The sequence below is a fragment of the Hypanus sabinus genome, chromosome 25, assembly GCF_030144855.1.
Source record: "Hypanus sabinus isolate sHypSab1 chromosome 25, sHypSab1.hap1, whole genome shotgun sequence".
NCBI classification, from domain to species: domain Eukaryota; kingdom Metazoa; phylum Chordata; class Chondrichthyes; order Myliobatiformes; family Dasyatidae; genus Hypanus; species Hypanus sabinus.
The window spans coordinates 27,722,542-27,746,703 of NC_082730.1; the positions used below are offsets into that span (position 1 = coordinate 27,722,542).

At 37.0% G+C, this 24,162-nt stretch overlaps 1 protein-coding gene across 1 annotated transcript in view; it reads right to left on the reverse strand.

Annotated features, from left to right (window-relative positions):
- Positions 1 to 1,711: 1,711 nt before the first annotated feature.
- LOC132381127 (striatin-interacting protein 1 homolog) overlaps positions 1,712 to 24,162 on the reverse strand; it is a 53,099-nt gene continuing 30,648 nt past the window's right edge. Inside the window, exons 15-21 of the mRNA XM_059950383.1 lie at positions 23,630 to 23,727; positions 23,007 to 23,133; positions 20,088 to 20,188; positions 18,575 to 18,641; positions 14,019 to 14,123; positions 9,918 to 10,122; positions 1,712 to 7,630 (exon numbers count right to left, since the gene is read on the reverse strand). Of these exons, the coding sequence (XP_059806366.1) occupies positions 7,383 to 7,630; positions 9,918 to 10,122; positions 14,019 to 14,123; positions 18,575 to 18,641; positions 20,088 to 20,188; positions 23,007 to 23,133; positions 23,630 to 23,727 (951 nt within the window). The 3' untranslated portion in view covers positions 1,712 to 7,382. The remainder of the gene's footprint in view (positions 7,631 to 9,917; positions 10,123 to 14,018; positions 14,124 to 18,574; positions 18,642 to 20,087; positions 20,189 to 23,006; positions 23,134 to 23,629; positions 23,728 to 24,162) is intronic.

A 24,162-nucleotide genomic window follows, 5' to 3' on the forward strand; every position in this document is an offset into this window, starting at 1 on the left:
TGTAAGTCATCCCTACAATTGCCAAGATCCTTTCATATCTTTGTGTCCTCATCAAAATCAGTCATATTATTTGGGGGGGAAAACGAGGTCTCAGTATTGATCCCTGTACAACCTGACAACCAAAAAAGAAAATCCATTTGTGCCTGACCTTGTTTCCCAGTTAGACAGCCAATCCTCTTTTGCATGCCTTTTCACAACTTCCAGCATGAGTTATATTTTTTTTCAGAACCCTTTATGTAGGCACCTTTTCAAATGCTTGAATTTAAATATAGTACACATTTCTTTAACTTTATTTAGTCCTTTACTTCTTTCATCATCCATGACAGATTTTTGGCAGTTAATGCTCTAACCCCTTGAAGGCAGCAATCAGTTTCACATCACATTAAATGATATTATGAACACCTTCAACTGATTTAATTTCACTTTATTGTCAGATTTGTCTGGTTTAGTATGGACCAATATCCCATAACACAGAAAATACTTGAATTAAATTTTGTTGTTTCTTCCTTCCAAACAGCTCAGTGAACTCAACTACACCGTGACTAGTATTAGCTAAATGCTCCTATGTCTTTAGAATACATCCGGTCAATTATCCATTACAAATTATGGTCTGCCCTCTTGTGGTACAAGGATTTATTGTTACAGAAAATTATGCAGATATTCCAGAAATTCACTGCTTTTCAGTCCACTTATTCCAATCTATGGAACTTAAACTTCCTCATTTAAACCATCTATCCTTCATATGGATATGGCTTGATCTCAGAGGAAATTGTTAAACTGGATAAAGGCTAATTATAACATTATTACATAGGGGCAACATACAAGATGCTGGTGGAACTTTGCAGGTCAGGCAGCATCTATGGAGGGAAACATACAGTGGATGCTTCCAGCTGATACCCTTCATCTGGAGTCTAATACCTTCTGTTGAGGAAGAAAGATAAGGATAGTAAGGTTTGGGAATGTTAGATTGATTATGAAAGATATTAAAATTATAGTCAAAATAAGAAAAAGAAGCAATTGTGAAGTTTAGGAAGCTGAAATAAGAAGCAATCTTGAGAATATAAAGGAAGGAATTTTAAAAAAATTGATCAGGGAATCAGGTGCAATAAAAGGGGCCATTTAATGTCCTTGGCAAGTAGAATTAAGAAAAGTCCCAAACACTTTATACATATATTAAAACTAAGAGGATAACTAGAGAAGAGTGTAAGACCATCCAAGAAGGGTATTTATAACACAGGAGGTAGGAAAGGTACCATAATATATACTTTGCCTTGGTGTTTGCTATGGAGAAGATAGAGATCATGGAGGGCTTTCCTCTATATTTTAAAGGCCTAATATGGTTTTTAATTAACAACTGCAAAGAAAGAGGCATACATCACAAAGGGAGAAGCAAGCACAGATTATATGCATAGGTAATTGAAGTCAAAGGTACTAGTGGTGAAACAATGAAAATTGGGAATGCACCAGTGACGGTGATTTTAATGTGCTAGCTACAATGCATCATATAATATACAGATGACAGCCAGAGAGGAATGCAATTTGTTCACTCATATGGTACTGTCATCTTTGCAAGAGGTTTCTGCTTTCAAATTTCAAGTTAAACATTCTTCTCTCCTTCTACAATTGCATCACCTAGTGGACAGAATTGTGCACAGTACCAATAAAGGCCCACCTTGAATGAAATATAATTGTATGAGAAGTTTTATTATATACGTATTCCATCTTTTACAAATAATCACACATTTTCCAACAATGATTTGAACCAGCTGCATATACTGTAAATGCTTATCATTAAGTTTTTGTGTACTTTAAATGAAGAGGCTTCAGAAGGGTTAAGACTGCTGTTAAGGATTTTCACTGAAGCTAAAAACAGTATTTGCCAGTATTGTAAATATCAGCCTTGATAAACTGAAGGGGCATTGTTACATGTGGCTGGTGTATTTGCATATTGCTTTAAAATTCCACCCTGTCTCTAACACACAGACACCTCAAAACCTGCAACAACTTTCAAGGATGTTCTTTTTGATTTCAGTTTCTAGTTATCTTTTTCTTTATGCGTTGATGCATATTGAGATAGAATGGCATATCTCTAACTGTCATCCAGTACTACTTTTCTCCATGAATACTGCTTATTCCCAACACATTTCCTCTCAAATCCCATGTTTCATTTACTATTTCAAAGATATTTGGCTGCAGTTAAATCACTACTGCTTTTTTTTCTGACACTACTATCCCTTCTTTCAATTGCTGTAATTCATAATTTTCTTTTCCACTTACATTGTTCTTTATCAAAGAAAATTGCAAGTGTCTGCAATTTCTGTATCAAAACCTTTGTTTGCATGTTACAACCATTGCAGACATATTTCACTATAATTTCTCTCTACTTACTCTTAACAAAATTCATCAAAACATCAAACACTCCAAGTCTGAGCTTAATCCCTTTTGTGAGAACTACCATCCCAAATCATTCATATAGTTTATCCTAGTACCACTCTTCTGTACCCTCTGTGTGTACTGGAAATTGATAGTTCTTCACTGGGCTCTGTTTCTGTTTCTGCATACTGTTAGTAACTCAGTTTCCAAATTGAAAATGCCGCTGTGAACTGAATACCTAGACAGTAGAAGATGCCTGCAGCCCTGCGTCAGCTGACAAATCTATCCAGCCAGCCTCCCACACACTTGATTGCATGTATTGACTCTGCCAAATAAGCCATGGAGCACTTGTGTCAACATGGGAATTATGATCATACAACAATGTGGAAATATCACTGAGCAAAGTAATTGCTAAACAGATGATGGGGGAAAACAGCTATGTTCAAGCATGGATGTGGACAATTCATTTTAGATGTATATGTTGTAGGAGGGTGGAAAATAAAAGAGCAGCACCTGGTTCAAAAGAGAAAGAGCCACAGAAAAGAAACAGCCTCATCAGCCCAAGTATGTACAGACCATCAAATATTCTGATTTTTAAATTATAATGAATAAAATATATTTAAATTTTATTTCTATAATCGTTTTATATATAAATATAAAACTAATCATACACAAATCTTAGTTAATTGTACCCATATTCTCATTAACTCTGCTTTGAGTTTAGCACTAATTTACACATTGAGACAACTTGCAGGTGTTATTGACTGACCAGTGCGACTTTGAGGCGTGGAAGGAAATAGGAAGACACACATGAAGCCCATTTGATTCAGGGAGAAATTCAAACAATAGGGACAGCACCATTGAACCTGATCACTGAAGCTGAGACTGCAGGTATCCTGACAATAGTTTGCAGCCCTAAATGTTTGGTTGTGATAAAACTATAGTGTTTCTGAAACAGATAAACTGAGCTAAGTATTCCCTCGATTTATTCCAAAATATATTAAACTTGTCAAATCTTGTTTTCTCTGAACTACAGGGAAGCTTCTCTAGCTAATCAGCTGTTTCCCTGCAACTATTAGCATGCCTCTTCTTGTACATTCTCTAAAATCTTCAGTGTTGTGCCCAGAAAAATAGAGCTAATGAAACTAAACCAGTGTTTACTAAGCTGAATTTTAGCTAGAGTTAAAACCAGAGGTTCCCAACTCTTTCTTAATGGACCAATACCATTAAGCAAGGGGTCTGTAGACACCAGGTTGGTAACTCTAGCTGTGAAGGGATTAGCAAACATTTAGGATCTAATTGACCTGCCTTTCATCATGCCTATTTCATGAACAATTCTAAAAAAAATCTACAAAAGCAGGAATCTGCATTTATAAGTCCTGTCACAGGACAAGAACTCATTGGTTTATTTAATAACAGTAAAGAAAACCCATCTTCATATCAGAACAAATTTCTTAAACAGGGAATACAAGCTTGTGAGATTCAGTAGTGGACAGCTGAGTGCATATTTATGCCCAAGTGGAAATATACTTGAAGAATCAGAGTAGGAGAAATATCCCAAAGGTTCAGTAAGTATATGAAATGAGATCAGATTGATTACCTGCATTTCCAAAGTTCGTTTTCTTAAAACTTCGTTCTTGTTGAGAAGGCATTTTTGTATGTTCTTTTATTTGAAGGGGCAAAGAAAGGTTTTTCACTTATTGGCAGGATATTGAGAAACACTACACTTTCCACCATGTGTAGAATTTAAACACATATGGTCACAAGGTAATGAAAAGAAAAAGCAATTTGAACTTATTCCTTCACTTTTGACATTTCTAATATAAACAAGTAAACTTACCACTTTCAAGAGCTGGACCTTGATGGATCAATGTTCCAAGCCACACACCACCTTGACTTGGAAATTTATTGTTAGTTCTTTATTGTTGCCGAGTTTAAATTTTGAAACTCCATTGTGGGAATACCTTCCCAGAATGACCTCAGCAGATCAACATGTGGATAACCACCACCTTCTTAAGCATCCTTAGGGTTGGGCCATAAATTGATGGTCTCAGAAATAATTCCCTCATCTGAATAATAAATTTTAACATAATCAACAGTACTGGAGTTTTTAGAGATGTAAAGCATTATTTTGGTGCAGGATTGACAGACGGATTAAACATGGCAAAGCAAATAATCTGGGTAGCTGGGCTGGATTGGCTAAAGGACATTTCCCGGCTGAAACTGTGGCTATTTTTATTACCTACCACTAAAAGCACTCATACCATTGTTATACTCAGCTCTAACAATCATAATACTGGATATCTGCAATTCTCCAGCATTGTAAGCTTCTTTGACCAAAATGATCCTCTGTGCAACCTTAAGCTCAATCATTCCCTTTCTGACTATCTTAGCATCTCCGCATCTCATATTTTTGAATGCTTCTGCAAAACCCATCTTTATGTCACACATCTCCTTTGGGTTGATGTCCATTTTATTCCCATATACCTCACAAAGACCATATTTTTCAAAACATCAACAGCCTATTAGAAAAGACAAAGTAAACATAAAAAGATACAGCTCCATTAAAAAGAATTCAAAAACAAATTTTACAGAAATTACCTACTTTACTGACATACATGAAACCTTGTGTTAAATATCCACATCTATATTAATACAGCACCATAACAAGGGATACAGTGTGATTGCATTTTGTAGCAATGCTTTGACAGAAATGTCCTAAATTTCAAGGAACCTTTAGTTACTCAGACTATTATGCTTTGCAGGTATAAATTAACAAAAAGAACGTGGTCCTGCAGACCTTATTCAGCATTTTGAAGGAAGAAAAATAAAACCAATGTACAACAGTTATCCTAATTTATAGAACAGCAGACCGAAGTATTAAGGGATTGGTGCAAGTAACTAGGTGAAGGAAAATTTTTAATTAAAATTTACACATGTAGGTACTCAACTACCAAAGCTAGAGGTGGGAATGTACAAAGATTAATCAGGCCCTTATCGAATGCTGAAATATAGAAAGTGTGAAAACAGTAACATGAATATTTCAATTGATAACTGATGTGCTGCAGATTTCTAGCATTTGCACTCTTAGTTTTTGCTCTTCTGATAAATAACCAGATTACGTTAAGAACATTTTTATATTGCAAAATTAAAATATAATTATTATTTGAGAGCTAATAAGAGGCAGAGTGCATCAGTGCAGTAATGTTGATAAACTATTTTCACAGCTTAGTGTATCATCCACAATGCTCAAGTCACAAAAGAACAGACAGTTTGATATCAATAAAATTTCAATAATTCCTCATCCATTTCACTCAACATATGGTTGCTTGAGGGCACATTCTTCAATATGGGAAATAAAACAACTTCCTTCTTTACCCTGTAAACATTACTCATAATCTGAAATGTTTTAACCTAATGGTTGAGGAACGTTTACAGATTTAAAATACATGTCACAGTTTTCAACGATTTTTCAATATCACTGTTATGAGTTACTGTATCGCACATTCCTAGTGTACAAGAATGAACTTGAGTCTTGATCTCCAAAACTAATTTTGTGATAAAACAAGTGAAACTTTGCATCATGCATTAAATAATGTATTCAGCAAAATGACAAGGCTAATATTCAAACTAAAACATAAAACAGTAATGTTTTGTCATGTCACAGTAGATAACAATTCTCAGTGTGCTTAACATTGGCAAAAGGCCATTAGGAATTAATACGTATTCTGAATACGCATGGATTCTTTGCATTTGGATTGAAAGTTGCATAATCAGTTGAATTTAGCTTACTAGAATCCTAAACAATGAAAGTGAATTGGGGGAAAGTTTTGATTTATTGAAATTTCATAAAACAGAAATTAAAGGCAAATAATTCAATCCATCAAAATCCTACACATGGGAATGAAAAAGATGGGCTCTTTCACTGCAGTTCTCCAAAACTATTTTAGTTCTTCGGAATTCCATAAGCTCTGATACAATGGAATTCAACGCTGTGAGATTCCTGGACGTACTTTTTGAATGGGCAATCATAATTTTGGTCATGACCAGGTGAGAAGAGCAAAAATACATTAAATCAAACAACTAAACTTCAGTTCACAATGTCTGAGATTTGTACAAGGGTCAGAAAATTTGCCATTACATAATGATTAAATAGGAACAATTCAAAAAGTACACCAGATCGCAATGCTACTAATCCCTCAGTTGACTACATCGCACAAAGTAGCTCTTCATGTTTATTAAGGAATATGATAAGCCCATAGTACTGATGAAACTAAAACAGGTTTAAAAAAAAGATAAAATTAGTCAAGTTGATATTGTGAACAAATGAAGAATTCCACAGTTTTAAGGTCCTGGGAGAAAGCACGGTTTGTGATGATCATCTAAACTGGGAATTGCGAGGAGACAAAATTAAAAGTAAATCAAGGACAGTTACATCAAAAAGCATTGCATTTGCATTCTTTGTCACCAAAAAGCATATTTGGTCCATTCAGATGTAAAAATAATCAATTAACAGTAAATATCCAATTGAGAACTAGTCTAGTCACTTGACTCAATTTGCCATAGTCGTGGTGGATAATAATTGGTTGCCCTTTTACTGGCAACCTTTAGGGTGATATTCTTGCTTTAATTTTAGTAATCAAAGTAGACAAGAACAAAGCTGTTTCTTACTGTTTTTTTTTCACTTGTTCTACTTTCTCATCAGAGTTAGTGGGCATGATTGTCTTCCGGAACCTTAAGTTTATAATGTGAGAAGCAATTAAGGTGCTCAATCATCTGCCTCACCTCAAGCTAAATGATGCCTCACCCAATATCTACAAAAGCATTTTCCAGCAGGTCCTCATTGTATGGCATTTAGCCTCAAACCATAAATTAATAGAAAGTAACTTTGCTAGAATTCTTGTCATAAATTAAACACTATGATCTCTCACAGCCTGCAAAACCTAGCAACTTACTGTATTTATACACTGTTACAAACAATAGACTAATGTACAAAATAGAACTGGAAATTACTGCAAAAGCTCTTCCCAGCTGATTGGCTTTGAGAAAACTTCTCTTTCAAGCCAAAGATCATAGTTCATTTGGAATTCTTCCGGTAATACGAGTTGTTGCCCCAGGACGCTCTGTAAACAGTTATCCACGGGGGCAAAATCAGGGTTGCTTGGGTTTTTGTCATATCTGCGACTGTTAAACCGTTCGATGTTGGCTCTCAATGCACATTCCTCTGCTTGAAAATCCCACGGACGGGCATCAAGATCTAAAAATAATAATTGTAAACATCAGAAAATTGTATTTAAAACATAATTTAAATGGATTTCCACCAGGTTTTCTGGTGTCTCAGATTTAGCTTGTGGTCATGAAAAATCTATTCCAGAACATTAATACTATCATGTGCCTTAAAGGGCTTTCAGATCTCTTCTCAAAGATTTACATTTTTACTTGAATATACAGTGCCTTGATGAAGTATTCAGCCCTCTACCTTTTGCTCACATAAATGAGTATTACAACTAGGGATTTGATCAATTTAACTGCGAATTTTTATTTGTGAATCACATGCTCCCTTCCCTCCACACAGTACAGCCTGAAAAACAAAATTATAAAGCATGAAAAACTAAAAAGTCAAAAGCTGAAAAATCAGCTGTTCAAAGTATTCACCCCCTTTGTTCAGTACTTAGTTGAACCAGATCTCACAGCTATTACAGCCATAGTCTTTTTTAATACATCTCTATTAACCTTGCACAAAGCGATAGAGCAAAATTTGACAGTTCCTCCATGCAAAATTGCTCAAACTGAGCCGGCTTAGTTAGAGAGCAGAAGTGGAAAATAATCTTGCCAGGGATGTCTGGTTGAGTAAAGATCAGGACTCTAACACTGAAGGACATCAAATATCCCTGTTTTTTGGCCTCTACTATGAAAAAAGAAGAGCATGTGATTCACAAATAAAAGTTCTCTTGAATTGATAAATCCATGGTTGTAATACTCATTTATGTAAACAAAGGTTTGGGGGTTGAATACCTTTTCAAGGCACTGTATACCTAAATGCAATCTTTAATATTTCACCCAAATAATGTACCACATCTGCAAATAGCAATAAAAATTAAGCCCAGATTCTGTATTTCAGTCATATTAGCCTGGAATCCCAATAACCCTAATTTTGAACCATTGTATGGTCTTTAGCCAGGCAGTTTCACTATTCAATTGACCCCTTTGAAATCAAAACTATCTGTCCAGAGTAAAGATCTTGCTTTAATGTAGCTTAAGTCAGATTTGGCTCAGTGGTTAACACGTTTGCAAATCAAAAGAACATTGGTTCAAGCTCCACCCTAAAAATTTGAACTCATATTCCACATTAATATTTACAATACCAGATTAGGGCCACCAAAGAAAATATGGAAGTATCCCCCAATACCAGATGCATTCATCCTTCCAGATGAGTGAAGTTGCAAGCCAGCGTGTTAGGATCAAAAAAGTTAGTGATTAATTACTGTAATGCCACTGATGGATTGCACTCACAACAATCAATTGGATGGAGGTATGGTATATTCATCATCTAGTAAACAGGCACTAATGTGTGATGGAATATTCTCCATTTGCAACAAGGACTGCAGTAAAATACAGTAAAATAAAGAAAAACTACTATACAAAATAGGGCAAATGTAAATGGATGCTTGATAGTTGCATAGACAAAATGTCTGTTTCTATGACAATATTCTGAAAGCTTACACTATACAAGATTCATCAGTCTGACTCAGACAGCCATTTTCTCCATCATTTGTATATCTTGGCTGTAGTGTATGACTTCTATTCCAACGCTGACATTAGGCACAAAAGAATGCTAATATATCACTTCCTATTTTTCCCTCAAGACATACACATACACACAACATTCTTTCTTTGTAGCTGGGCCAAAATCCCAGAGACCTGGTCTGACAGCCAGATGCAAGGAATGCTCTCAGCAGATCATGGTAACAACACTTCAATAGCTTCTCATCAGGAAGTTCCAAAAAAATACAGGTCTGCCTACATGTAAAGAACTAAAATGTTAAAATAAAGGCACTACTTAAGTTATTCTGAGGTGGGCAGAATTGGTATACTGCTTGCAGGTGTAATGCTGAACAGAACCAAACTATGTTTGGATGATTTTCTTGCAAATCTACAAAAAGATAAGTAGTCTCCCAGTATTCCAGCCATTATTCATCATCAACCCATAACCATAAAAACAGAAGTGTTATTTGAGATATCTTGTGATATTAAGATAGACCAATACATAATAACATTAATGACTGCACTTCAAATTAACTTCAAATGAAGCACCAACATATTGTGATATAACAATGCATCCTGAGGAATCCGATGTCCCTTTTTAACTAATCTGTTTAAAATAATTAACACTTTAAATTGTCCTTATAACAAGTTGATTTTACATTTGATTGGATGAAACAAAATTTATAAGCAGACATTTGATCACTGTATAGAAAACACTAAAAGCATTAAGATTTGTATTTCTAATCTTATGTGTTAGAAAAATATAAATGGACACGTACCATTTCCATAGGCCCAGTCATCATTCAGACGGTGGCGCACCTTTTGATAAATTGCAGACATCGTCTTCATGTTGCTCTTCCGCCACTGGCGCCCCAGGTATTTGGTTTGCACTTTCAGTAGCTTCAGGACGTATAACTGCATCATGGCTTGTTTGACCTTGAGTGCTCGTTTCAGTATTGGGGCTGACTTAAAAACCACAAGCATCTTTAAAAAAAAACCAAAAATCTTTATTGAAGATAAAAGGTCCCGAAATAATCCTCTTCCGATAACTGATATTTTAGAAATAAAAAGCTTTAGTAATTATGTCAACCACAATTGGTAAGGTAATGAATTTCTAACAGGTTTTTGGAGGCTAGTAGCTATATTACCTTAAGTACTAAGTGCAAAGTACATTTATTATCAAAGTATCTATACTATATACAACCTTGAGATTCATAGGCAAAGAAACCCAATGGAACATCAAGCTGAACACCAGCCTGTCCCAATCCTCTGCCCCAACTACCTGACCTTTTCAATCATGCCTGAAGCTTAAATAGGCCAAACAGCAGGTGGCTCCTTGCTATGGACCCGAGCCCTGCCTCTTCGTTATGTTCTCAGGCCTGGGACCTGCTGCAATTTAGTTCGTATGTAATGAAATGGCATAAACATTTTGCGTGCGAGTTAAGATTACCATATGTACTACTGTATATTCTTGTCATTTTTTTTCTAAGACCTCCACAGGAAGCCCTCTATAGCCTAAGGGAGTCTAATTTTAATTTTCCCCACTAAAAATGGATGATTGTTTTGAATATAGTATTATTAAGGTACAATGCACAGATATTCTCCTAAATTATACTATTGTCATGCTGAAAAGGAATGGTGGATTGTAGAGCAAATCAAGAACAAAGTGTGTATCTTGTGTATAGCTCAACAATGAAGCAACCTTGAAGCTGACATATCAGTACGCCCCCAAGTTGAATTTTGCATAAAGACGTGTACACTGCGCCTTCGGTTTTTTTTAAAGTGTCTTTAGTTTTCCTAAAATCCCTTCAGGAGGCCTTCTAATATGTCAAACTAAGTAAGGAAAATTAATGGTTTTTTTAAGACACTTTTGAGATATCACAAATCTGTACTTTGACCAGATCCACATACTGTTGGTCTACCTGAACCACAAAGAGAGATTGAAAATTTGTGCGATAGGTTTCTGAGGGAGACCAGATAAAACTTAAGCCAGTCAGATGAATACAGTGGAATCTGGCTAATTTAGTCATCAGTTAATCATGGCAGATGCTTATTTGGGACAACTCTTAACAGTAAAAATGAATTGAGAAAATAGCTGGGATTCCCTTCATTTAATTGGGACACTATGTTTCCTAATTGGGGCAGAAGATTGTTGCCGAAGAGTGTCTAACCAGCATCAGATGCACGCTCCTGAGTGGCTGTTACACACTACACCATGCTTAGAGTGAACTGTTTTTATATAGCATCAATTACATGTGCTTCTGTTTAAAAAGCAGTGATTTTTGTCACTGATAGTTGGTGAGATATAAGCTAAGACAATTTAGAACTGTTTTGCTCACCACAGGCTTGAAAGCAGTGAGTTAGATAGCAAGGTTAAGATGGCGCCAAGTGACTGCCTCTTCAAGCTCATCTGCAGAAACAGCTTAAATTCCTTTCTTTAAGGACTCTTTTTTTTCCCTTTTCAAGGTGGTTGGAGTTTTATGGAGGCCCTAATCTGCAATGGCACTCAAACTCACAATTGTAGGCTGTATCTTGGGTAATGATGAATCTGAGTACAGAGAGGAAATTAGGAACCTGGTGGCATGGTGCAAAGACAATAACTTATCCCCCAACGTCAGCAAGATGAAGGAATTGGTTGTTGACTTCAGAAGGCGTAGTGGACCGCACGACCCCATCTACATCGGTGGTGCACAGGTGGAACAGGTCAAGTATTTTGGGGTGAATATCACAAATGACCTGACGGTCTAACCAAGCAGAGTCCACTGCCAAGAAGGCCCACCAGTGCCTTTACTTCCTGAGAAAGCTGAAGAAATTTGGCCTGTCCCCTAAAACCCTCACTAATTTTTATAGATGCACTGTAGAAAGCATTCTTCTAGGCTGCATCACAACCTGGTATGGAAGTTGTCCTGTCCAAGACCGGAATAAGCTGCAGAAGATCATGAACATAGCCCAGCACATCACACAAACCAATTTTCCATCGTTGGACTCACTTTACACCGCACTCTGTCAGAGCTGTGTTGCCAGGCTAATCAAGGACACGACCTACCCAGCCAACACACTTTTTGTCCCTCTTCCCTCCGGGAAAAGGTTCAGGACCTTGAAGATTCGTTCGGCCAGATTTGGGAACAGCTTCTTTCCAACTGTGATAAGACTGCTGAACGGATCCTGACCTGGATCTGGCCCGTACCTTCCAAATATCTGGACCTGACTTGTACTACCTTACTTTCCCTTTTCTATTTACGATTTATAATTAAAATTTTTATAATATTTATTTTGATTTGTTCTTCAGGGAGCACGGAGCACAGAATCAAATATCGCTGTGATGATTGTACGCTCCAGTATCAATTGTTTGGTGACAATGAAGTAAACTGCGTTTTTATTAAAACAGATTAATTTACGTTCCTGGAGCTCACCGGTCAACCGTTTTCTGACATTTTTTGCCTCCAGGATACAGCTCTGTGGACAACCGATTCCAGGCCGGTGTTGCCGACTGAGGTGTCGCTGGAGAAGGAGCAGCAGGAATTTGCTGTGGCGGATGTATGGATGGAGGTCTCTGTAGTCAAGTGATCACACTTTCTCTCTCGATGGTGGGGAGAGTTTGCTGCTAATTCTCGAGTTGGGAATTTTGGAATAAAAATCGACGCAGCAGAATGACTATCAGTCTCCCCTCTCACTGTGAAATGAGTGATATCTCTCTGTTCCTTGTTAGTGAAAGTGAGAGCCTGTGGCATGTCAAAATGTCATGGTCTCTTGTTGGGTGCTTTGCTATTGCTTGGTGGGTGCTGAAACTTTTTGCTGAAACTGGAGGGGAGGAGGGAGAGGTTGATGTGTTGATGCTTGCTGCTGCTTGTCGGGGGAAGGGGAGAGAGGGCTTCGGGATTCTAACATCTTTCTGTTGTTCATTACTTTGGGGTTCTTCAGTTCTTGGATGTCTGCGAAGACAAGTATCTCAGGTTGTATACTGTATACATTATCTGACAATAAACAGAACCATTTGAAATGCCAGAAATGGCCAGCAGTGAAAATTCACCCCTTCAAATTCTTCATAGTTCCTAACTTACTGAAGGCATTGACATTCATCTTGAAGGTTACAATGAAAAATGAACATTTGGTGGAATTAATCATCAATAGCATTAGGTAAAGGAAGTCCATTATCTACATATTTACGCTGATTTTGTTTACTTACAGTCAATCAAAAGAATGTGGCAGTGTACATTGAATGAATTCCTCTGTCAATAACTATGAACTAATATAATTTTATAGTACAGTAGTAGTATTGATAGTGTTCTAATTTGCTCTGTATTTCATTTAAATACACAATTTGTTAGTTACAGTAAATGGTAGTTTGTCTTTCTTTGTATACCTTTTAAGTACTTCCATGAAACTTTGGCTAATTGGACAGCTGCTTAATTGGGCCCAAATATACTGGTCCTGATGTGTCCCAATTAACCGGAATCCACTGTATAGATGAGAGAAGGAACCGTTCAGTGGAATGCCAAAGAAATGTTTGAGATACCATTCTGAAGGATGTTCTCAATAGCCAAGGAATTTTTATTATACTTCTGGTGTAATGGGAAAAGCTTTCCTTATTAATCTGCTTTTGGATAATTGCCCTGGCCATGCATCATCAGGCATTGCATCAACACTTATGACAGGGCAGAGCTGCCATTGGGACTTTAAATTTGACCAATGTAGAGCCTTCAATAGGTAAAACTGGTTGAGAAACAACAAAGTCAAAAATTACAGAAGACTGTAAGCTTATTATCTGAGGTGAAATTTCAATGGAGTACAGAAGAGCCATGGAACTATTAAATCACACTTTTATGATGAGAGAACTATATATTACTTCTAATTATACAATTGACTTCCATAATACCTACCATGGTCCTGGAATGTTTCCATTTGGTCAATTTATTGAGAATTCGAAGGAGGTTAATACAAGAAAAGAGGTTCCGCCAGCAGAACTGGTTGTTATCACCTGCTTCCTAAGTGGTGCAAAAAGATATGAACTTTAAGGATCTTCTGCCAGTAAAGTAACATTATATTAACCAGCAGAGAACAGTCATCTTGTTTTCTTTAAGCTGCGGTAGTTCGGTAAAATATATATTACACACAGGCATTGTAACTATATATAATTAAAAAAAAACACCATTTCCTTGATTATAACATTTCTCTGGCTGAGCAGTCAGGAGCTACTCTTTTACGCAGCATGTGGACAGATACATGAATAGGCCAGGAGTGCAGGAATGTAGATATGCTCAAGCAGATGGGATTAGTTCAAACTGGCATCAGTTATCACAGATCCCAAGGCCTGATCTTGTGCTATTCTGAAATACTGCAGAAGTATCTACTTAGTCTGAAAAAATACAATAGTAATTTTATGGACACTCTAAAATTGTTGCAGACTCCAAAGGCTGGATATGGGAGCAGATGTAGCCCTGGCCAAGGAAAACAGAATTAGAGGTCCACAATTCAGAATAAGGGGTAGGACAATTCAAACATGCCAAGAATGAAATTTCTTCATTCAGAGGGTGGCAACTCTGGAATTCTCTGTTTTCGAGTTTACAAAGCTCAGCCTCTGAATTCATTCAAAGCAGTGATTGGTACACTTCTGTACACTAAAAGAATCAACAAATGTGGGAATAGCACAAAAAGGTGGAGCCATGAAGTCAGAGGGTAATAGAGTAGAACACGAAGAAAGCCTGCCCATGGTGACCGGGATACCATATAATCTAGTCCCATTTGCCAGAGTTTGGCTCATATTACTCTAAACCTTTCCTATCCACTACCCGTCCAAAGGTCCTTTAAATACAATGCTGCTGCCTCAACCATTTCCCTGACAGCTTGTTCCATATACAAAACGCCCTCTGCATGAGTGTGTCCCTCTAGTCCCTTTTAAATTGCTCCCCTCTTACATTAAATCTATACCTTCTAATATTTGACTCCCTTTCCCTAGGACGGTAACTGCATACATTCAATCTATACCCTTTATGATTTTACACACTTCTCCGAGGGGCCCCTCAGTCTCCCCAAGTTTTATGAAATAAAGTTCTAGCTTGCCCAATCTCTCATTATAACTCAAGCACTCAAGTCCTGGTGACATTCTGGTAAATCTTAAGCACTCTTTACAGCTTAATTATACACAACACTCCAAGTGCAAACTCACCAACTGCACTTGGAGCAGATCAGCTGTGATCTTGAAAAGTGAAACAGGCTCAAAAAGCTATATGGACTACTGCTGCTTCTTGAGTATTTATGTTAATTAAAAATTGCAGTTTGTGCAAAACTGAGCAAAAAGTTGATGACTACAGGTTTGTCAATGATAGGAATAATTTTAGACTTGCACTTAAAGGTATTGTCACATAGTCAAAGTGACTTGAGTGCCAACAAAGCTAGTGAGTATCGTCATAGATCTCTAATTTGCTACTTGACTATTAATAAGATTTCCCAAGATTGTTTGAAACATCAGCTATTTTAAGTAGCTTTCTCATAAGTTTCCCTAGCTATTAACCTGTTCCAATGATATACCATTTACTAGATGCATAAATTTTACAAACAAATTAACCAAACATATTTTTCCACAATATTCAATTTTATATGTTTCACTATTTAGTTTAATTATTATTATTGTTTACTTACTACATACACCTGTTAGGGTGCATTCTCCAGATACCTAATGAGGTAACCGTAGCCTTCAGCCAGGAGATGTCATCAGGTGGTTCCCAACCTTCACAGAGTGCTTTGACCCTTAACCACAACACTCTCCAGTTGGTGGGCCAGCAGTGGTGGCCAAATCACTGCCCATCTGCTCCTGGCTTCCAGCTTCCCTCCTCTCGCCTACTCCAAATCCAATAAGAGGCTCATTCTGCCTTTTCCCCCCATCCTACGCACTGCTTGTTTTTTGCTCCTTTCGTCCAGGCCCAGAGCTGACAACCACCACGCTGATTTGGCTGGGAAACCTCTGCAGCCGATCTCCACAGGGAACAACCATGCCTGCCATCCCTTGTCTTTGCACTCCTGCATTAAGAGCTAGTACTTCAAGACCTTTCTCTCATGGGTCTCTTCCCATCCCTCCATCCACGGCACCGTCAGTTCAACTGGAATTATCTTTCGGTCTTCAGTTGACAACAATACAATGCCCAGGCAGAGGGTTGTGTGCCCCACCTCCGGGAACTGCAGCCTTCTTCTCACATCGACCCTCATCTCCCAGGACCTGGCTGTTAGCAGCAGATTTGGCTTTGGTTGTTTGGTTACAAAAGGCCTGGCTCCCTTTTTGATGAAGGTCATGGCCTTCCTCAAATCTGTGCCAGCTGTCCTCTTCTTACATCTCTCTCGCGCTAGTGTGTCAATAAGAGCCAGAAGCACCTATACCGTCCTTGAATTAGAGCTGTTTTACACTGAGCCAGTGTCCCCTTCTGACCACAGGGCTTACAGTTCGGGTCCTCTCTCATCCCCCACGTGTACAGATGTAATGGCGAAGGAAGGATGTCATACACGGATCACAAGAGGAAGGAAATACAGAAGGGCAACAGTCTCCATAACTCTGCCCATGAGATCTTGCGCTTGGGCAGATCCCATTTTGTCCAGGCACCCTGGGACACTTGTTCCACTGCCTTTGACATCCACTTCTCTTCCTCACGGATCCGTACTTCTGCCTGTACCATGCCGGAAGTGAACTGAGCCAAGGCCTTGATGCCCGACGCAGGGGTTGCCGATGATACCTCATATATGTAAGTATATGTAAAATTCAATTAAAATACTGTTTAAAAATAATTTTAATGGATTATGAAGAATTTGTGAAGTTTCTCTATAGATGGATTCAGCTGTACTATCAACTCATTTGCCTGTAGGATGCACTGGCCGGTGTCATGAAAGTAGTTTTAAAAATGAAGTAAAAACAGGGACAGAAATGGGTGACAAATAAAAGCTAAATACAACTGTAGTAAAAAAAAATACAGGATTTTTGGGACTTCACTCTAGAGGACATTTGGCTCAGAATAAATTTTGTTAATACTGTCCTGCAGCTATTGGCTGAATAAAATAGAAATTACATATTCTGACTAACAGATTCACATTTGATCAGAAAATCAGAAATCAGCGTAGAAGGTTGAGGGGGGGACTTGATAGAGGTATTTAAAATTATGAGGGGGATAGGTAGAGTTGACGTGGATAGGCTTTTTCCATTGAGAGTAGGGGAGATTCAAACAAGAGGACACGAGTCGAGAGTTGGGGGCAAAAGTTTAAGGGTAACACGAGGGGAAATTTCTTTACTCGGAGTGGTAGCTGTGTGGAATGAGCTTCCAGTAGAAGTGGTAGAGGCAGGTTCAGTATTGTCATTTAAAGTAAAATTGGATAGGTATATGGACAGCAAAGGAATGGAAGGTTATGGACTGAGTGTGGGTCAGTGGGATTAGGTGAGAGTAAGCGTTCGGCACGGACTAGAAGGGCCAAGATGGCCTGTTTCTGTGCTGTAATTGTTAAATGGCTATATATGGTTATTTATTTCTCAGGAGACAGCAAAGTGAACTTGCTTTATATCCCATGTTTGAATGAATAAAATCCAATAAAGTACATACTGCCAGCATTTATCACTGTCTTAAAAAGTGACAAGTGTCCTTAAAAACATCCCAGTATTATGTTCCTTCTATTCATTCTATGTCTCTTTGTTCATAGGAGGCAGGTCTTTTTAACCAACTCTATACTCTGCACTAATGACCTTGAAAAGCAAAGAAATGCAGATGCTGAAAATATGGAATCAAAACAAAAAGAAACCTACATTTACTCAGCAGGTTCATGACTCTTCTATGGAGAAACAATCTGAATGAACGCTCTCATCAGAATTGCATTTGCTTCTCCTGGAAGCTTGCTTCATCTGTAAACATCCTAATCATTGCAATCACATTTTGAAGATCATGATAAACAACAATAGACCTTATTATTTGCAACAGTCTTTGGGATGTTACCAAAGACTCCAGCAAATTTCATTACACAGTGGAGACCATTCTGACTGGCTGAATCAGACATGTATGGACACTCCAATGCACAGGATCACAAGTACACTCATCCAGCTCAATCACAGGCACAACCCAGCCCTTCAAAGGAGATCTTCAAGAAGCAGTGCCTCAAGAAGGCATTATCCTTCATTAAGGACCTTCATCAACTGGAACATGCCTTCTTCTCATCAGTACCATTGGGGAAGATTTACAGGGGTCTCAAGACTTATACACAATTACACAGGAATAGCTTTCTCCTCCCAGTCATCAGATCTCTAAATAGTCCATGAACCCATGAACCCTCAGTATTCCTTCTTGTGCACGAGTTACTTATGTTGTAACTTATCACAATTTGCTGTCTTTTACTTGTATGGTGCTGCAAAACAAATTTCACATCATGTAAGGCAGTAATAATAAACCTTATACTGATTCTGATTACTTACCAAGCTTTCTGCAGTCAGTTCAGGTAGTTCATGTACAACACAGTAGGGAAAATCCAACACAGAAATACTACAGAAGTGTGGGTATAAATGCAGAAAATTAATGATAAACAAGTTTAAAAACAAATATCAATTAACACCCCTGCATTGATGACTATATAATGCATATGCACTGTTCGCCATGTTTCAGAATCCTTCTAAAACTCTTGCTTGTGAAGATCAATGTGGATTCAAGTTCCATTTCATAGACTTGAGGAGATATTCTCAACACTTCAATGAAACCCAAAAGAACACTGAAATGGCAGGGACACTTTCTTTGGGTGACTTTAAACCATAAACATTTACCACCTTAAATGGTCTGAAAAGAGTAAAAGGTTCCACAAATATTTAATCCACTATTTATCTATCAACCAAGTAAATTTTCTTAATTTTCTTTCATTCCTTTGTGGAATCTTTTGTATCAAGTATTATACCAAAGACACTTCATTGCTCCTGAAGTACTTATGGACATTTAAATGTCATAAAAAGGCTACAGAAATTATTTTTTTCATAATTACCAGGCATAATAGGTCATAAATCAACTACAATGTTTAAGTGTTTTCATTCTAATTCAACTACAAAAATATATAGATGTGATCAGCCATTTATGCTAGGCCATCCAATCAGAAATATATCTCTGTCATGTACCCCTGTATCAGTAACAGTTATACCTTTTTATTGAGATCCACACTGCCAAAGTTATTAGGAATACCAAATAATTGAACAATAATGTGGTATTTATTTTTGTTTAGAACAGTGCTACTTAAAATGGGGCAAAATGATTAGGACCACGCCTGAACTTCCAGTCTGGAGAAGGAGGGGTAAATATCTGATAGCAGTTTTTATCCTGAGGTCTGATCCAATCATGCTAACATTCCAATGACCATTGTTCAATTTCAGGGCAACAAACAGAAAGGATTATTCCACCACAAGGTGCATCATGCCATAGTCAATGCATATTTTCAGCAGGTGTGATGAATTGCAACTTGGTCCTGAAGTCTGGCAACACTCTTCAATGATTAAAGAGTTCGCTAAATACCACCTTGGCACAACTGGCTTTATCTGCATAAACCAGCAATTAAATTGCTAGAAGTTTATCCTCTTTTATTCTATTATGCTGCTCAAAATACTGAACTAGGATAATCTACAAGTTACTGTTGTGCGTAAAAACAGATTTACAAAGGAAATTTTTAATGAGACATACTCAGTCGGTATATCAGTCCAAAGTGCCACTTAATCTTAGAATACCAGTCTGCCACATTAATCTCAAGATAAGTTACCTATTTTGACCAAGATTACAGGAGGATCTGCTTAAAAAACTGAAGAAGCCAACAACATTTTAGATGAGCACAAATAACTCAATTACTGATGAGAATAGACAACTCACTGTGCAATTTGTTGGATAATGATTCAAGTTTTGGAATGATTATATTATAATCGGTGATATAAATATCACAAGGGTGTTCGGAGACCTTACCTGTTCTTTGCTGTAATGTAGGACATAATATTCTGATTGAAGAACTTCAAAATAAGTGGGATGCAGTTCGCAAAAACCAGATGTTGTGCCATGTACTCAAACTGCAATAATACAACATTAAATTTAGGTTCATCAACATTGTCTCAATACAGGCAAAGAAAGAAAAAAAAAGTGTTATATTCATTCTAATAGCTCCTTGTTTATGTATTTGGCAAGTCCACCATCTTACTTTGCAATAAATTCTACAGACCAAGCCAATAACTGATCAGCCCATTAGGAGAATTTTCAGCAACAAAGGTGTTTTATAAATGAGAAGGGTTACTGAAACTGTTGACCTCAGCAGTGGCAATGTTTAGGAGGACAATTATGGTTGCAGATTCTGTTATGTTGATACTTGACATCAATGCCAAATTTATGTCTAATGAGTAGCCTCTCGGAGAAACTAGCTAAAAATCTCTTTGTTAGCAATTTACCAAAGGCTTTGTCAACCATAGTTAGTTTTATCAGGATCAAAAACTACCCAGAGTGTAATCAGCCTTGTGTGCTTAAAGTGGGAAGTGAGGAAACAGATCACTTGTATGGGCTGCTTAGAATTCATAGCTTGTTACTGAACTTTACATTTCTAAAATCCAGAAACTAGAATTGCTGCACTTTGACTATGTATTAAAGCCATTCTAGGAGCTTCCTTCTTATTGTCAGTTGGTCCAGAAGTTTAAAAGTTGTGGTTAAATTTTCAGTTTTCATACTTTGGAAATGCATGCAAGGGAATTGGGGTGAAGACAGGAAGTAAGGAGAAAAGAGGAGTGGTTTCAATATTTATGTTGCAGAATGCCTAAAGAAGTGATGACCAGGAGGAGGGTGGAATAATTGTCTAACTTTATGTCCATTGCTTTGCTTCACTTTGCCTGCAGTAACTACACTCTTGCTTTTTTAAATCAGTTCTCCTTTACACCCATTAAAAATACCTCTTAGACCAAGTTGTTTTCTTTGAATAAGTCCTTTTAGATGTGGTTCTTTTCTCTCACCTTTAAGGAAGCTTTTCAACATCAATGGTGCTTTCTAAATGCAATATACAGTATATAACATTATGTTACAAAATAATGGATTATATTCCATATAGAAAGCATCAATATTTAGATGAAATACTGAGTACAGTGCAGAGGGATAGCAAGATTGAAAAAAAAATTCATTATATCAACAGAAACCAGCAATTGCAAAAGAAATCACAAATATGCTTAGTCTATGAGGCAAAACGAAAAAAGGGAAGTGAATCTAAATAAATTGCTTAAATGTACAAATATGAGAATAGCTAAAAAAGGATGAAAAGTGTTGAAGCTGTGGCAAGGGTAAATGACTGCTTGTAAAAGGGCAGAAGTGGTCTATTAATTAGCAAAAAGGACAGTAGTACTAAAATATAATAAAACCCAAGACTGCAAATGCAACTGCATTAAAAGGCATGAGGTTTTTAAAAAATGCTTATGTCCCATATATAGCCCAGCAAAAGAGCATTTTGTCCATTCCTAACAATTATAGGTGTTTTCTGAGAGCTGGGTCTTATGAATATCAAATATAACAGATTCCCTTCACTGAAGTTATCTTGAGAGCTTCCAAACTTATTTTATTACCAAAGCAACTGGATTTTAATTTTCAATATCACAATGTAACACAATAGAAGATGAATCTGGGACTCCTCAGTTCAGGAATGCAATTATTGATTTTGGTGACTGTAACTCCTCACAATCATAATGTTAGCATGCAGGTAAAGAAAAGCAGCAGCTAAAATCAGCTGGGATGATTGCTTAAGATGATGACGTAACAAATATAGGCACTGATATTGATCAATTGCAAATATTGACAAAATGCTCATTTTCTTTCAATAACCTTTCATTCACTAGTTTTTCTTTGTTTCTGGTCATCCTATTTTTTATTTTTCCGAATCCAAACAGAAGTAGTTCAAACTTATCACATGTAGACAACTTTCAAAGCAAAAGATACTATTAAAGCAAGAGATTAATTATGATGTGATTAAAATATAGTCTGAGGGATTGATAACCACAGGGTCTTGATCCAGTGGGGACAACTTCTCTCAGCTTACCTTATGCTGTCATTGAACTGTTCCCACAACCTATGGACTCACTTTAAAGGACCCTTCATCTCATGTTCTTCACATTTATTGCTTATTTATTATCTCCTTTTTCTTTTATACTTGCACAGTTTGTAGCATTTTGCACATTGGCTGTTTGTCCACCCTATTAGATGTGGCCTTTCACTGATTCTATTAATATGCTGACACACACACACATTTTTTTTTAATATATGTATAGTGTGTGTGTGTATTTTTTTCTTTCTTTTTTTGATAATAAATTTACTTTAAACCTTAAACTTTGATTTGAAGTTGGAGAGGAGACTCATTTTGATTTTTGTGAAATGTTAGACTGAGACATTTTAGTTACAGCAAGTGCAGAGTGAAAGAAGCCTTTATTTATAACAAATGTTTAATCTAATATTTGTTAGAGGTACTTATAATTGAGACTTCTCAAAATGACAAGTCAGGATTTAGGAGAAATCACAATCTGGCGATCACCTAAGTTTTGTCAGTTTCAAAAGAAGAGATTTACCATTTTTTTCCTTTAAAAAGTGCATGGATATTTAAATTCCAAAGACATTGGTTTCATAGATCAGTGAGATTAGTTGGTAAATCTAAAGTATCCCAGATTCAGCTGAACTGGGAAATTATTGTTCCTACAGTGGCATTCTCAATTAGGATTTACATATACTGTATAATGTCCATCCGTATTAAATACAAGAGCCAAATTTGTTCCAATGACACCAACACTAGGAAGAGCAAACACTTGGATAGAAAACACTGTTTGCCAAACTAAATATTAATGGGTTAAATGGTTCATGAGCATTACTTACCTGATAGATGTGGTTGAGTTTGAAGTGCTTAAGCAGAAGTAATAGGACAGCAGAAATTGCTTTCACAATGATCTCTTTGTGTCTGTTGACATCTACTCCCAGCTTCATACTCTGTAGCACCGTGGTACTGTTAGGATAAAGTGCGCATCACTGCATTACTGTACGATGGGGGTGACACAGTCACTGAGGCAACAGAAGATGAAGAGGCAGAAATAAAGCTGCTGGGATAAGAGGAGTGGGGATGAGAAATAGTTATTGGCCTTTAAGAGCTAAAGGGAGAAAGCGCAGGCCTTAAAGAAAGCCAATGTGGATGAAGAGTTAAAACCCTTAAAAAATGGCAAGAAAGTACTGACTTTATAGAGAACTAATGGTGAGAAAGGCTTACCTGATGGTGAATAGGATTTCACTAAATGTAGCTGATTACAGAAAAAAGATCTCATTGCTTCTGAGACCAACAGCAACTTACCAAAATAACTTTAAAAAGTTGCAAAATATTAAGTGAATACAATCTTAAAATTATTTTCAGCGGGTGCTAGAATTTTTATGGGGAATTAAGATTCATCTTTGAATGAGCTAATATGGGAAATCAACACTTCTATTCCTAAAAGGAGGAAGATACATACGGCATTTCTTCTGGTAGGACATCAGCAAGAATGTTGATTGAGTCAGTCTTTGCTTTTGAGGTTGGAGCTGCAGCCAAAAGAATCTTCAGTAAGGCAATCTATAATAGTTGAAGACAGAAGTTGAAAGAGGTTATTTTTTTCTAATAAGATTTGCATTAAAACTCTATTGATAAACTTTATAAAGGTTATCCTTCCAAAAAAAGGATTAAAGAAAAACAGCATGACAGCCTTCCAACATTGCAGACAATAACGACTGAATCTTGTCAACAATACTACAGCTCAACTGGCATGTGAAAATGGAGAATAACATCCCTAGAGAGCAAATAGGACTGAAAAGAGGGTACAGAACCCACATCCTGGAGGTTTCATTTAACTGCTTTGCAAGATCATAAATCTAAAGACATTATTCTTAAATGTTTTCTGTGTTTACTCATCTGAGTAGCTAGCATTAGAGCCTGTCAAATTTTGTTTCATGAACTAGATGTGGTGATGGTGCAATATGGGTAAAGCAATAGCTAAAACTGAGCAGTGAG